Below are 14,255 nucleotides of genomic sequence, written 5' to 3'. Positions count from 1 at the left end.
CGTAGCCTATTGCAACATTGCATCAACTTTTCTGGCATTTCACCTTGCCATGTATTTGTCAATTATTATTTGTTAATAAAACGGTATGTGTGAAAGGGGTTGTATTAACACAAATGTTTTCAATACTTCAACAGACTGTTGATAAAAATGTGATTAAATTTTACATCTTATCTCTGGGTCAGGTGTTTTCAGCCATTTTTCTTGACATACTACCTCAAGTAATTGGGGATACTTCAAAATATTTCATATTCTTTCAGTCTTAAATTGGTAAGTACTGAACTTTTACAAGGCAAAACTAAAAACAATATTTCTTAACTCCCACTCTTTCCCCTAATATTGGAAGTGGAGAAAAGGGGTTGGAAAGACAAGAAAGGAGTCTAGCAGTAGGAGCTTTGTGATAGGGCACAATGGAATCAAAACACACCAGAACATGGAGCTGGTACACAGCTGAACACAGCTGGTTAGGCCACTGCATAACCCTTTTAAGTCTCACTTCTTACTTGTTTTTTTTTTTTTCTTTTCTTGCATACAACATCACAGCTGTTTATGTACCACTCAAGACAACCTTTAAAATTGGAATTGATTTTTTAATGCCAGCCTCACTGGTTTGAAAACTATTGGTTTAAATAGCAAGAGGTGTTGAACAATGAGATAAAGGCAAAATGATGAGTGAGTTATACGTTTGAAAATTAATCACATACATTAATACTTTTGCTTTGACAGACCTAATTTGAATATTTCCTAATTTTTAATATGAATAACCTAACTTGATTGTTGTAGAATTAGGCAGTTCTAGCATCTGCTGAACCTATTTTCTTCATGGTCAACTTTTTACTTATTGAAATTTTCACAGCTCCTAACAGATGTCAAAGAGTTATATTTGCAGCTTAATTGCATTTTTTAAGTAACTTGATAATATTAATGCAATTCAAATTTTGATATTGTTCTGCACAATTTCAGATAATACAATTCTCATATAACAGTATTTGAACTCTGATTGGGTTAAAATAGGTAAAAAATAGGTAAAATCGGCAATGGAATTTTATCTCTTAATGTTTTTAGTACTTAGTTTGACCTTTTCTCTTGGTTGGTACTTGTGAGATGAGGCTTTATATTTAGAGTAGGGCTTTCAAACAATAATCAACATTAGAATATTTCACAAATATTTGTACATTTGTGTTTAAAATTCTTGTAGCTGTTTTCCATAAAGTTTATTAAACTATCATATACAAGCATAACATGTTAAGCACTGTTCAGTCCTCAAGCATTGATAAATGCTTAATGTTTATTAATCACAAGGGAAAATCCTATAATGCATTGCATCTTCTTTTCTTTTTGGTCTCAAAGCTTCATTGCAGCTCAGGATAGGAACAAGCAAAACATCCCAAGGAGTCTGCATATGATGTGCAATTACAGCTCTGACTTCTTGCTTCCTCACTTTCTCTTTATTTACTGATACATCAATTGGTGAATTCTGCACTAAGCACAAATCAGCCCACAGTGTCTCTAGTCGTCTGGAGTTTGAAACACACCCTTAGTCTGTATTGTTTCTTAGTACTTGATTTTATGATAATGCTAGCTAATTACATGGTTATATGTTATAGAGAGATAGCACTTTATTTGTCCCCAGAGAATCATTTGTCTCTTTGTTGTACTATTGTGAAAACAAAGGAAATACAAATCATATAGGAATCTCTGCAAAACAGTTAATGTTTGTGATATTGCAATTGATGGACTGCAATGGCAGACATCTTCTAACACCAGTCAACTTTTTTTATAGAAATAGATGGTACATCACAAATATTACCACTTCTGCAAAGCATAGATTGTCATACCTGTACAATGTGCTTAGAAATGTATATTGAAACACCAACACGGGTGAAGCTTGTCTGGATTTAGTATTTTGTAATAATCAAGATAGAATTGAGGGTGTAGAGGTGATTGAACCACTAGGGTCAAGTTACCATAGTATAATACAATTCTCAGTATTTTGTAAGAGTGCAGATGTAAAGACTAAAATTGTAAAGTTGAACTTTGGTAGGGCAGATTTTAAATTTTAGACAAAATCTAAGGAGGATAGACTGGGATAAGCTTTTAAGTGTCGAGACAGTCAAGGAGCAGAGGAACAGGTTTAAAAATGTTTTACATGTAATGCAGGACAGATACATACCTAAATTTGGAATTAATAGGAAATTTAAAAAAAAGAATAATAAAGATTTAAAAAAGAAGCTGCAAAGGAAAAAACTGCTTTATAAGGCATATAAAACTAATGACTATAAAGTGAATCATAGAGCGTATGAGAACATGAGGGCAACCATTAAGAAGGATATCAGGGAGGCTAAAAGACAGTTGGAGAGGAATATAGCAGATAAGGTGAAAGAAGTAGTAAAAGAACAGTCAAAGAGGAGGTGAAGTGCATCAGAAATAGTAAAAGGGAATTAAAAGATACAGACAGTGAAATAGCAGATGCCCTTTAACTTGCATCCGAGGTCTTCACAAGTGAGTAAGTGGATAACCTCCCAGAGGTAAACGGGACTACTAAGGAGATACTGGAAGATTTAGAAATTGTAGAGGGAGAAGTGCTGCTCAGAGTAAATAGGCTGAAATCAAACAAATCACCAGGACCAGATAATATTTACCCTTGAGTTCTTAAGGAGGTTAGAGAGTGCATATATAGATAGATTGACAGATATTTTTATGAAGTCATTGCGCACTGGAAAAATTCCAAAGGACTGTCATGTCAGTCATTATCCAACCTGCTATACCTTAGCACAGGGTCACGGGGGTCTGCTGGAGCCAATCGCAGCCAGCAGAGGGCGCAAGGCAGGAACAAATCCCGAGCAGGGCGCTAGCCCACCGCAGAGCACACACACACACACACACACACACCAAGCAAACACTAAGGACAATTTAGGATCACCAATGCACCTAACATGCATGTCTTTGGACCGAAACCAGAGCACACGGATGAAACCCACGCAGACACAGGGCTGATCATGCAAACTCCACGCAGGGAGGACCCGGGAAACGAACCCAGGTCTTCTTACTGTGAGGCAGCAGCGCTACCACTGCGCCACCGTCTCAGAGGACTGGAAAAGGTCAAATATCATCCCATTTTATAAAAAGGTTGACAGGGTAGATCCAAGCAACTATAGGCCTAGCCTAGCATGTATCACAGGAAAATTAATGGAAGGAATTATTAAGGATAAGATTGAGCAACACTTGGGAAGAGCAGGAGTTTTTCAGAACAGTCAGCATGGGTTCAGAAGAGGGAAGACGTGTTTTACTAATATGCTGGAATTCTATGAGGAGGCACGATAAGGACATGATCAAAGTGGAGCATATGATATTATTTATGTTGACTTTCAGAAAGCATTTGATAATGGTGCCATATGAGAGGTTGGGCATCAAGCTAAAAGAAGTGGGAGTTCAGGGTGATGTTTTTAGATGTGTGCAGACACAGGAAGCAAATGGTGATGGTTTGAGGAACCTCATTAGAATTGGCCGATGTTAAGAGTGGTGCTCAACAGCGGTCAGTGCTAGAGCTTCTGCTATTTGTAATATATGTAAATGATTTAGATAGTAATATAAGTAACAGGGCGGTTAAATTTGCAGATGATACCAAGATAGATGGATTAGCAGATAATCTGGAATCTGTTATATTATTACAGAAGGAGTTGGACAGCATACAGGCTTGGGTAGATTTGTGGCAGATAAAGTTTAATGTCAGTAAATGTAAAGTATTACACATAGGAAGTAAAAATGTTAGGTTTGAATACACAATGGGCAGTCTGAAAATCAAGATTACATTTTATAAGAAGGATTTAGGAGTCGCAGTGGACTCTACGCTGTCAACTTCCCGACAGTGTTCAGAAGACATTAAGAAGACAAACAGAATGTTAGGTGATATACTGTAGCATGATGTGTGAAGTATAAGTCCAAGGAGGTTGTACTCAAGCTTTATAACATACTGGTGAGGCCTCATCTGGAGTACTGTGTGCAGTTTTGGTCTCCAGGCAACAAAAAGGACATAGTAGCGCTAGAAAAGGTCCAGTGAAGAGCAACTAGGCTGATTCCAGGGATACAGGGGATGAATTATGAAAAAAGGTTAAAAGAGCAGAGCCTTTTCAGTTTAAGCAAAGGAAGATTAAAAGGTGACATGATTGAAGTGTTTAAAATTATGAAGGGAATTAGTACACTGGATCGAGACTGTTATGTTAAAATGAGTTCATCAAGAACACATAGACACAGTTGGAAACCTGTTAAGGGTAAATTTCACACAAACCTTAGGAAGTTTTTCTTTAGACAAAGAACAATAGACACTTGGAATGAGCTACCAAGTAGTGTGGTAGACAGTAAGACTTTAGGGACTTTCAAAATTCGCCTTGATGTTTTTTGTAAGACATAAGTGGATCAGACTGACAAACTTTGTTGGGCTAAATGGCTTGTTCTCATCTAGATTGTTCTAATGTTCTAATTGTTTAAATGAAAAAAAAAAAAAAAATTCTTATTAGGTTTTTGGTTAGGTTTTAATCCTAACCCTAACCCTTTATTTATAGATGATGCATTGGCCCCTTTCTTGTGCTTAACATTGCACTTATATTGTGGCAACTATTCCAAAAGAGTTGTTTTTACTATTATTGAATATAATGTGTCTTGTTCTTTTTGTTTCATTTAGGGGACTAACACCAGCTCAAGCTGAAGCTTTGTTCTTAGAAAATGCTAAGAAACTTTCAATGTATGGAGTTGATCTACATCATGCCAAGGTAGTCTTGCTAGTTTTATGGGAATTCAGCTACAGTGTTCTAATTCTATCTATCTATCCATCTATCCATCTATCCATCTATCCATCTATCCATCCATCCATCCATCCATCCATCCATCCATCCATCCATCCATCCATCCATCCATCCATCCATCCATCCGTTGAATTGTAGTGACTCTTGTTTCCACTTTATGAGTATCATAATATCTACTTAAGGCCTCTTCTTTGAGGCAGTTTTAGACTGGTAAAAAGAGCATTCTTAATTGAGAAGTTTGGTTCCAAAACCAATACTGTGCATATACAGTAGGTGAGTCAGAGTATAACTAACTGGTATTTTTCAGCCTCATGCATAAGGTCTGATGCCTTCTAGGTAAAAGAAACAACATTACACACCCCAAGAGCAAATTTGCATTGCCAGTTTCTAGTATGCCTGGATCCGTCCTACTATTTGCCTGTGAGCTCACCCTGTTGGTGGAGAGTCCACATGGTGGAACCTCATGGCTTTTTTGGGCTGAGCTTATATTTATTAAGTAATTATAATTGCTCTCCAAGCCTCCCAGTAAACATATAGTGACACTTCTTGCATTCTATTTTTTGTACATACTTTTGGATTTTTCTATTTCCATAATTCTGTAAAAATAGTATAATTAATTGTTATTCACTACGGGATTTCTAACCAAACAAATTTCACAGCACCTCAACACTACAAACAATAAACCAATTTGCTACATTTACTTTTGTAATTATGCACACATATTTTTGAAGAAAAAAACACATATTACTGTTTGTGAACATGCTCTGCTCTCAATGAGTGGGCCTCCCCATTTAAGAAGTTCTTCCAGAGAACAGCACAACAGATGACACATTTCAAAATGATTTGCTCCATGTCAGAAGATCCATTTGTAACTGTGTATCCAATATCAGAGGCACAAATTCACCAAGCAGAGTTCAAGCTGTGAAGATTATTGTAACCACTGTCACAGTTGGATGTTGCCACTGACTGCATAGATAATCAGAAGGAAACTGCTGGCACCTTGTGTGCTGGCTGACGGCCTTGATTCAAATAATGCTGTGCAACTGCCCCCTTGGTTTTATGTCAGGATACGAAGTTTTCAGTTAAATCTGTGAAATTGAAATTGGTTACGCTTACAGATCTGGAAAGACATCATTGTTTGGGTAACTCTATTGGCTTGAAAATAATAAGGAAAACAAGGATTAAATGCTTATTTTTTCTTTTCAGTTTGGGGACATTTTAAAAATCTTAGCTTGATGAGATGGTTGCATGTATAAAAAAAGGTGTTTTGTAGGTTTTATAAAATGGAAAAGTAAAGTTAGTGTAACTTTTTTATATCTTACACAGGTTGTTACAATAAGAAGAAACATTGAAACCCTCAGTTTGTCATCTTTTTATCAGACAATATGAAATGTTTAAAACTACTACCTAACATATGCTTCTTATTTTAAATTTGTCTGATGATATGTGTGTCTTTTAAGGCAGTAGAAAATAAGCATTCAGAATCTTTACTTATGAACTAAATTCTGTAGGCTACAACATGTTCAGATTTTCTCTGTTGAATTCCTGTAGTCAATTGTGCAGCTAGCATTTATTTCTGTAGCCAGGCTGTGGAAGCAAATGTTTCTCTGGTGTGTGTTTTACCTTATTAAGTAACTGACAGCAATAAATGTGCACTGTTTTCAGGAATTTATAGGCCTTAATTATTCCTCTTTGATGTGCATATTAAAAGCACTTCATCCATCCATACTTCCTTTTACATATCCGCTATTTCCTGTTCACTCACACGAGAATCTGAAGCCTAAAAAACAAACACAAGGCAGGAATCAGCACAGGGTGGAATGCCAGTCCACTCAACACATTAAACACTTCTTAAATCACTGGGGCCAATAATAATCTCATTAGAGATCAAACACTGTAGAATCAGATGATCCAGGTACATAAGAGGCATGGAAATAGCACTTAAACCTGTAAACTTGTTGCTTTTCTGTCTTGATGACACTTCCGTTACTAAAGTTGTGAATGATCAGAATGTATAATATAATTTACCCTCTACTAATTACCATTTGTGTCTATTTTCTAGGACTCTGAAGGTGTGGATATCATGCTGGGGGTATGTGCCAATGGACTTTTGATTTACAAGGACAGGCTAAGAATAAATCGTTTTGCTTGGCCAAAAATCCTCAAGATTTCTTATAAGAGAAGCAACTTTTATATTAAAATTAGACCTGGAGAGGTAAGAAGTATAATTTTGATTTCTCTTAAATGTTGAATAAGATAACACATTTTTAAAGAAGACATTGTAATAATATAACTGTTAGTAAATATAAGAAGTTTAGGCAGTCAACCTTTATACATGTACAGTAGTGCAAAAAATAAATACATTTTTTATTTTAGGTTGTTTAACAACAAATCGTAATTATCTATCTATCTATCTATCTATCTATCTATCTATCTATCTATCTATCTATCTATCTATCTATCTATCTATCTATCCATCTAATTGCTGAGCGCTTTAAGTAGTGAGAAAAGCGCTATATAAATGCAAAAAAAATTTATTATCTATCTATCTATCTATCTATCTATCTATCTATCTATCTATCTATCTATCTAATTGCTGAGCGCTTTAAGTAGTGAGAAAAGCGCTATATAAATGCAAAAAAAATTTATTATCTATCTATCTATCTATCTATCTATCTATCTATCTATCTATCTATCTATCTATCTATCTATCTATCTATCTATCTATCTATCTATCTATCTATCTATCTATCTATCTATCTATCTATCTATCTATCTATCTATCTATCTATGTCTGTCTGTCTGTTCTTCTTGAGTGCAAATTTGTTGTAAATGTCAGTTTGTTATATGATAATCAGTTCCACAGCCCTTCCAAAAAGGTTCTTTTGTTGGACGCACAAAAATTATTCAAGGTGGTCCTCATCAGCTTTACAAAATGAGCATGTGCTGTACTGTTCCTTGTTATTCTTTTATTTGTATTTTTTGGAATACATCCTGTTCTTCTTGGCTTATTTTGCAGTGCAGTGTAAGAATGTAATTTGTTACTTTAATTTGTTCTAGACTGAGCAATTTGAAAGCACCATAGGGTTTAAACTTCCAAACCATCGGTCTGCCAAAAGATTATGGAAGGTCTGCGTGGAACATCATACTTTCTTTAGGTAATTTTTTAAAATGCTTCTTACCTTATACATTTTTGCAATAAAGTCTGTTTATATACTGTATGAATGTAAATTAAATGCATGTCAAGCAGACGTTGCAACAGGCTTTCATTCAAACCATGTTCAAAGTGAGAAGTTAGTATGTTAACTTGATGATCTTGTTCACAAATGGTAATTTGAATTGCTTCAACTGACAGTCTGAACATCATTTTGTTTGCTGTCAAAACAACCAGTTGTCATGTTTAGCCAACAGTTCAGTATATTTGACTCTTTGTACAATAGAGTACATAGTACAGGAAAAAAAAAAACAGAGGACAGTATACAACAGTAAATAATCTTTTCAGTAACTCTAGTATGTAGATGCTTCCCATATAAGACACAGTGTTTCATGTCTTTAATCTAAGCAACCAGTTACCTCCAATCAGCAAGCCATCCCTCTGTCTTCAGGCATTCAGGACCAGCCAGAATTCTGACCACGTTCACTTTTACAGATCACTGTACAACACTCTTTTAAAATTGAAATGTTTTATCATAGATCGCCTCACCTTTCATCTTTTTACCAATTTTAAGAACCTCCATAGGTCACCTTTACCTTGGTCTCTAACAAAAGGACAAAATTCTCCCAGCTTGTGACTTTTTAGCCATACCCAATACTCACAGATCATGTCCTAGAGCACCATAGTCTTCTAAGCAACATACAAAAATAACCAAAAAAATAAACTACAAAGTAGCAAAAAACAAGACAAGTAGCTATTAAGGTACAGCACTATTTTAAAATAAAAAAACCTTTCACTTAATTAGACGGCTCACATAATTTCAACTCACCTCCTACTTAACACTGCATATTTCACTTTTCTTGTAAAACCAACAAAATATATTATGAAGTAGGTGGAGACTTGCATCTTTCAGTCCTGCACTTCACTAACCTTTCTGCCAATTTCTTTGTGTGACTGTTAATATGGTAACAGCTTGAGCAAGTCAAGCCAGTCTTTCCAATCCAGATTCTCCATATCTTCTTAGTGAACATCCAGGCACTCACTAGCAAGCTGAGAAGCATATTAACACAGTATGTTCTAGGTCTGCCTATAGGAACTGAAGAAACGCTTATTCTTCTAAGGTCTTAGCAAATATAACAATTTCATGGAGAAATAAAATTTTCAATGTAGGTATTTTTTGACTGAAAGGAGCAAGCTAGCATTGGTAATTAATTCAAATATTGGTTGGAATGAAAACCTGCAGTCACTGGGGCACTTCAGGAACTGAGCTGAACACACTATTGTAAGGGTTTTACATTGCATATACAGTGATCCCTAATCCTCTAACAGCACTTTTTGCGCTAACACCAAATGGTACATTTCTGTTTAATTAAGGATACTTGTAATTTGAGATTTTTGTATAGATTTTTTTATATTGTTTGCTGTTATTCAGCATTGGTCCACATTGTTTCAGTAATTTTGTTATCCTAATTTTCCTTAAATCTATGAGGTTATCGATTTTTCTTGGCCATAACCACAAAAAACACAGAGTGAGAATTAACAGATTAAAAAATCATTTTAGGGTGGAGTATTTCCAAGAGGTAAAAAACAATCTGTAGACCAGATTTTAAGCAATAGAATAGCAGATTAAAATATGAGGTATGAAAGACAATGCATATTTTCAAGTTGGTGACATATATGCATTAAATTATAAGGTGACACAACCTTCTGTTTGTTCCGTTTTTAAAAGCAAGTGGTTAGCCTTCATCCAGATCTTTTAACTCATTACCAAATGTAATTAAGGCTGACACTTCTTAAGTAAATTGAAATTAGTAAGGTGAAACTGATCCTGTGCAGCAATGCTTTTTCAAAGATTTCTAAAGAAAAGGTTAATTTGAAATAAGTCTACCATTAAAAAGCATATTTAGGCTTTGCTCTAATTTTTTAATAATTAATAGTGTTAAGAATAAGTGATTGAACATTTCACTAGTTGTCCATCTAACAGATAGATAGTGCTTTTCATTATAAAAATTAAAGTTATAATTTCTTGTTTTCTTATAGTGTTAAAATTACTAAGTGGACATTAGGTTTGACAGTGCAGTTCCACATTTGTAAGATGACTGTGAAATCTTGGATCTTATATATAAAAAATACTGAAGTTTATGCTACTAATGTTTGTATACATTTGTCACTTTATCACTTGCTCTTAACTGTAAACAAGGGTTTGCGTAATCCAACATAATGGCTATCATATTTTTATTTTGATCAGCTCTTAGATTGAACTGTCAAAAGGCATTTTTATTTATCTTTACTATCATCAGGAAGACTGAAGCTGTATACATTGCAGGAAACACTTTTACTGTTTTGTGCCAAGTCTGTCCTAAAGGAAAACTTCACCCAGAAATTTTTTTTTTATATTTTACTTACCCAATGTACTTTGGATAGTGGCAGTAAAAACCTTTTAATCTCATTTTTTCATGTAGAATGGAGAGAAAAAATGTATGATATAACTGAAGACAACAGTGACCAATGCTGGATTTAATTTGTGCAGCATCGGTAGCTATTAGCTTCTATTATATCATACATGTTTTCTCTCCATCCTGCAAGAAAACATGAGAACAAAGCATCTTCTTGGCCATCACTGCAAACTGCATGGGATAAGCAACATATTAAAAAAAAATATTTGTGCGATGTTGTGTCTTGTTGTGAGACATTCTTCTTCAGTCATTTCATTCTGTCACTTGTTCTGATTATCTGCTTTTGGTTAATTTCTGGTACATTAATTGAGTGTTCACTGAGTAGTCTCTAAACACTGGCGATCATTAGCTTGATCAGTTTTTATATGCTTTTGATCTTCCTCTTCCCATTTCTTCTGGGCCCTTAGCTTCTGTTTTTTTATTTAAAGTCATTTATGAAACATTGTTAAAGAACACAACTAGAGAGATCAGCACAGCTATGATGAAGGGATGTGAAACGTTCTGCAGTTGACGCAACATGGTCTTTGATTTTATACTCTTTAAAATATATTTTGCACCTCAATGACTGGACACTTTTTGTAAGAAATAAAGTACTGTAAATAAGATTTTTGCACCGTCAGGAGGCCTCTTCCATATGAACCAGGTATAATTGTATTGTTGTTGATATTTGCTAGTGACAAAGTATCTCCTGTTATAGCCTAGAAGGTGGCTGTGCTGTGTAAAGTAGGTTGAGGACAAGAAGTTAACTGGTTAATAGAAAGACATCAGTGTTAGATTATGAAAAACCCCTGTGGAAGGATCTGTCTGTAAAAATTTGCAATTGTGTTTAGTAACATGTAGTAGAGATAGATTCTTTGAATGGAAAAGGGTATCGTCATGAAATGTATTGAGCAAGTTCAGCATTACTGTAGGTGCATGATGTAACTGCAATGTCAAGCCTGTTGTGATGCCCTGCATAATTAACCATATGGAATATTGATAGTGTTTGTCATATATAATACGTCAGTAGAACGTCATAACGGAAGCTTAGGGAGAAGGATTAATCTGATTTGTGTTTATTTTTAAAAGTATTTCAAGGGTTTTACTAAAGCATCTTTTCCTTTTTTGCAATGAAACACAGTAAGTATTATAATAAAAATAAGCTTAAATAATCACTATTTACCTATTTTACACACAACTTTGTGAATTTTGTCCAAAGGTAATAGTTTTCAGCAGAGGTAAATGTGTTGGTGTTGAAGAAACATACTGTATTATATTGGAAGTTTCAATGAGTTAAATTGTTTGTAAAGCTATTAATATTTTAATTCTGGAGACAAAACTAGATTATAGCCCTTTGCTGATGTATGTTCCATTGAGATTGGTATATATGTCTTTTACTCTTTATAGATAAGGAAATCACATTCAAAAGCATTGTTCAATTGTACTGTAATTGCCAGTATTGATTGTAAGTAAAATAATAGGAACCATGCTGACAGCAACAGATTATTAAATTTTTTAACATAGTGTTCCACACAGAATTAGCATGTAGAAACTCAAAAAGGACAACCACTGTAGGACACGGGATTGAAAAGCTTTCTATGTTCTGTGCTTTGCTTATTCCTTTCCATTTCAAATTTTTTTATTGTGGATGAATCTGTAATCACTATGGTTCTAGAGCAGGGATGTACAATTTCGATCCTGGATGGCTACCGTAGCTGCAGCTTTTCCTTCCTTCCACTTTTTTCATCAGTGACTGATTTCTAATGCTAATTGACTTCTTTTTACCTTCATTTTAATTGACATGTTTTTTTTAAGACTTGGTCCTCTGAATTGATTCTTTTGTCCTTAAATGGCAGGCAAACAAAACTGAGATATAAAATGAGCAAACTGATGACTATTGGGACCACAGACTCCAAACAACTTCACTCCAGTCAGTTTCATAATTATAAACTGATTTTTGTTTTGTTCGTACCTCTCCATCAGCTTCTTTTGTTTTGTAAATGTGGGGATCAGCACAAGCAGCAAGCAGACTGCTGTCCCATCCCCCCTACCTACGGAGCTCAACTGAGGCAAAAAGCTCTCCCAGCTCAAGCCTTGTTTATGTTGGTGTGAGGTGCCTGGGGTTGTAAAGGGTAAATAATACAGTATATCATTATTTGGAACACATGCAGTTCATGTGTGTTCTGTGTTTACAACGATCTATGTAAATGTAGGATGACAGGAAATGTGACAAATGCAAGAAATGTTGAACAACGTTTTTCATATTTTAGTAATAATTGACAAAATGTAGACATGAAGTGTATAATGTATGAAGACTGAAGTCCAAATATCAAATATACACTTTCACAAAAGATACACATATAATAAAGCAAGTGCACTTTTATTCAAGAATATATCTGAAGTAAAAGAAATTGGGTTAAGGTACGACACTGGTGCGACTGTTTTTGTGGTAAAGTGGTAAGAACTGCTGACTTGTAATCAAGAGGTTGCGGGTTCGATCCTGGTAGCTTCCCAGAATTAACGTTTTTAGAAATTAGCTGCTCTTATTGTTGCTATTATACAATAAAAACATATATTTGATTTGAGTCTGTAACAGCCGGTGTAAATGTATGGTACTTGTAAAGGATAGTTTTTTTTTTTATTGTTTTATTCAGTCAATTGATCTGACATTGCTGTTTTTAAATAAAGACTTGCTATAACATAGGTGAACTTTTCATAGGCTTCAGGGATTCTAGTGTTAAATGTGGTGTGTGTGATCACAGTCACATGACACGGTGATAACCAATTACAAAATTGGCAATAGATTTCGTATAAACAAACAATGTTACCAGTACCATGCAAAATTAGCACAAAATAGTGGTGCCCATAAGAAAAACAAGCCTTACACTGTATTTGATTTACAAAGGCCCATCATCACAATAGCTGAACAAGAGCAGTACATAAATTCTTTTACACACTATAAACTGTTCCCAAAAAGAATGATGGCCATTGTTATATTTCTTCAGTTGACTTCTGTGAAATTACAAATATTTGTATGATTTACCCTGCGGTGGGTTGGCACCCTGCCCAGGATTGGTTCCTGCCTTGTGCCTTGTGCCCTGTGTTGGCTGGGATTGGCTCCAGCAGACCCCCGTGACCCTGTGTTCGGATTCAGGGGGTTAGAAAATGGATGGATGGATGGATGTATGATTTACAACTTCAGCCTCCAAAAGCAGGCTCCAGATGAAATGTTGGAGCCTTAAATGTGCTATGGTGTTTGTTATTACAAATGAAATAAGCATTTGCAAGTTTATATGACAATCCTCTCCATGTTGAAACAATGTGGCAATTTAAACCTGACCAGTGCCAGGCACTTTAGTTATGTGTAATTATAATTCCATTAGAAGACATTTTTGCAGCTCCAATTGGCAATAATTGTTTTATAGTTTACATTCTTACAGCTATATTATACAATTTATTAATTGTATGTATTGCTACTTTATCAGAAGCTGTTTCTAAATCATTATTTCTGGCTGTAACATTTTTCCTAAATTAGTGGGAAGTTTGTTTGCTCAGGAATGTATGTGGAGCACCCATTGTGCATTGATCAGCTAAATATTACATTCTGCTTTTGGCAGTGTAGGCTGTTAAGTGGGTAGCAACTATAATACAAAGAAGATGGGTTGCTGTATGCTGACATATACATCTGCACCAGTAAAAAGAGTGGGGCCAATCAAGGTATTACTTTCAAAGTAGATGTAAAATTATTACAAAAATACAGAAAAAATACACAGGATATAAAATTATAGGAAGCACAACTAGCACAGATAGTGTTGATTAAGGTATTACGGATGTGTGAAAAAGTAAGTACATCCCATAGTAATTGCT

The 14,255-nt window shown here is 34.9% G+C and overlaps 2 protein-coding genes across 16 annotated transcripts in view; both read left to right on the top strand.

Moving 5' to 3' along the window:
• epb41l2 (erythrocyte membrane protein band 4.1 like 2) overlaps positions 1-14,255 on the top strand; it is a 309,675-nt gene that overhangs the window by 222,045 nt on the left and 73,375 nt on the right. For all 15 annotated transcript variants that reach the window (XM_051924131.1, XM_051924135.1, XM_051924129.1 and 12 more), the window contains exons 8-10: positions 4,679-4,766; positions 6,862-7,014; positions 7,860-7,957. In XM_051924131.1, the coding sequence (XP_051780091.1) occupies positions 4,679-4,766; positions 6,862-7,014; positions 7,860-7,957 (339 nt within the window). The remainder of the gene's footprint in view (positions 1-4,678; positions 4,767-6,861; positions 7,015-7,859; positions 7,958-14,255) is intronic.
• LOC114647575 (solute carrier family 35 member D3) overlaps positions 1-14,255 on the top strand; it is a 1,087,183-nt gene that overhangs the window by 1,043,393 nt on the left and 29,535 nt on the right. The window lies entirely within an intron of this gene.

This window comes from Erpetoichthys calabaricus, chromosome 3 (genome assembly GCF_900747795.2).
Source record: "Erpetoichthys calabaricus chromosome 3, fErpCal1.3, whole genome shotgun sequence".
Taxonomy (NCBI): domain Eukaryota; kingdom Metazoa; phylum Chordata; class Cladistia; order Polypteriformes; family Polypteridae; genus Erpetoichthys; species Erpetoichthys calabaricus.
Note: the sequence above shows the minus strand (reverse complement) of the source record. Positions and strands in the feature narration are given on the sequence as shown.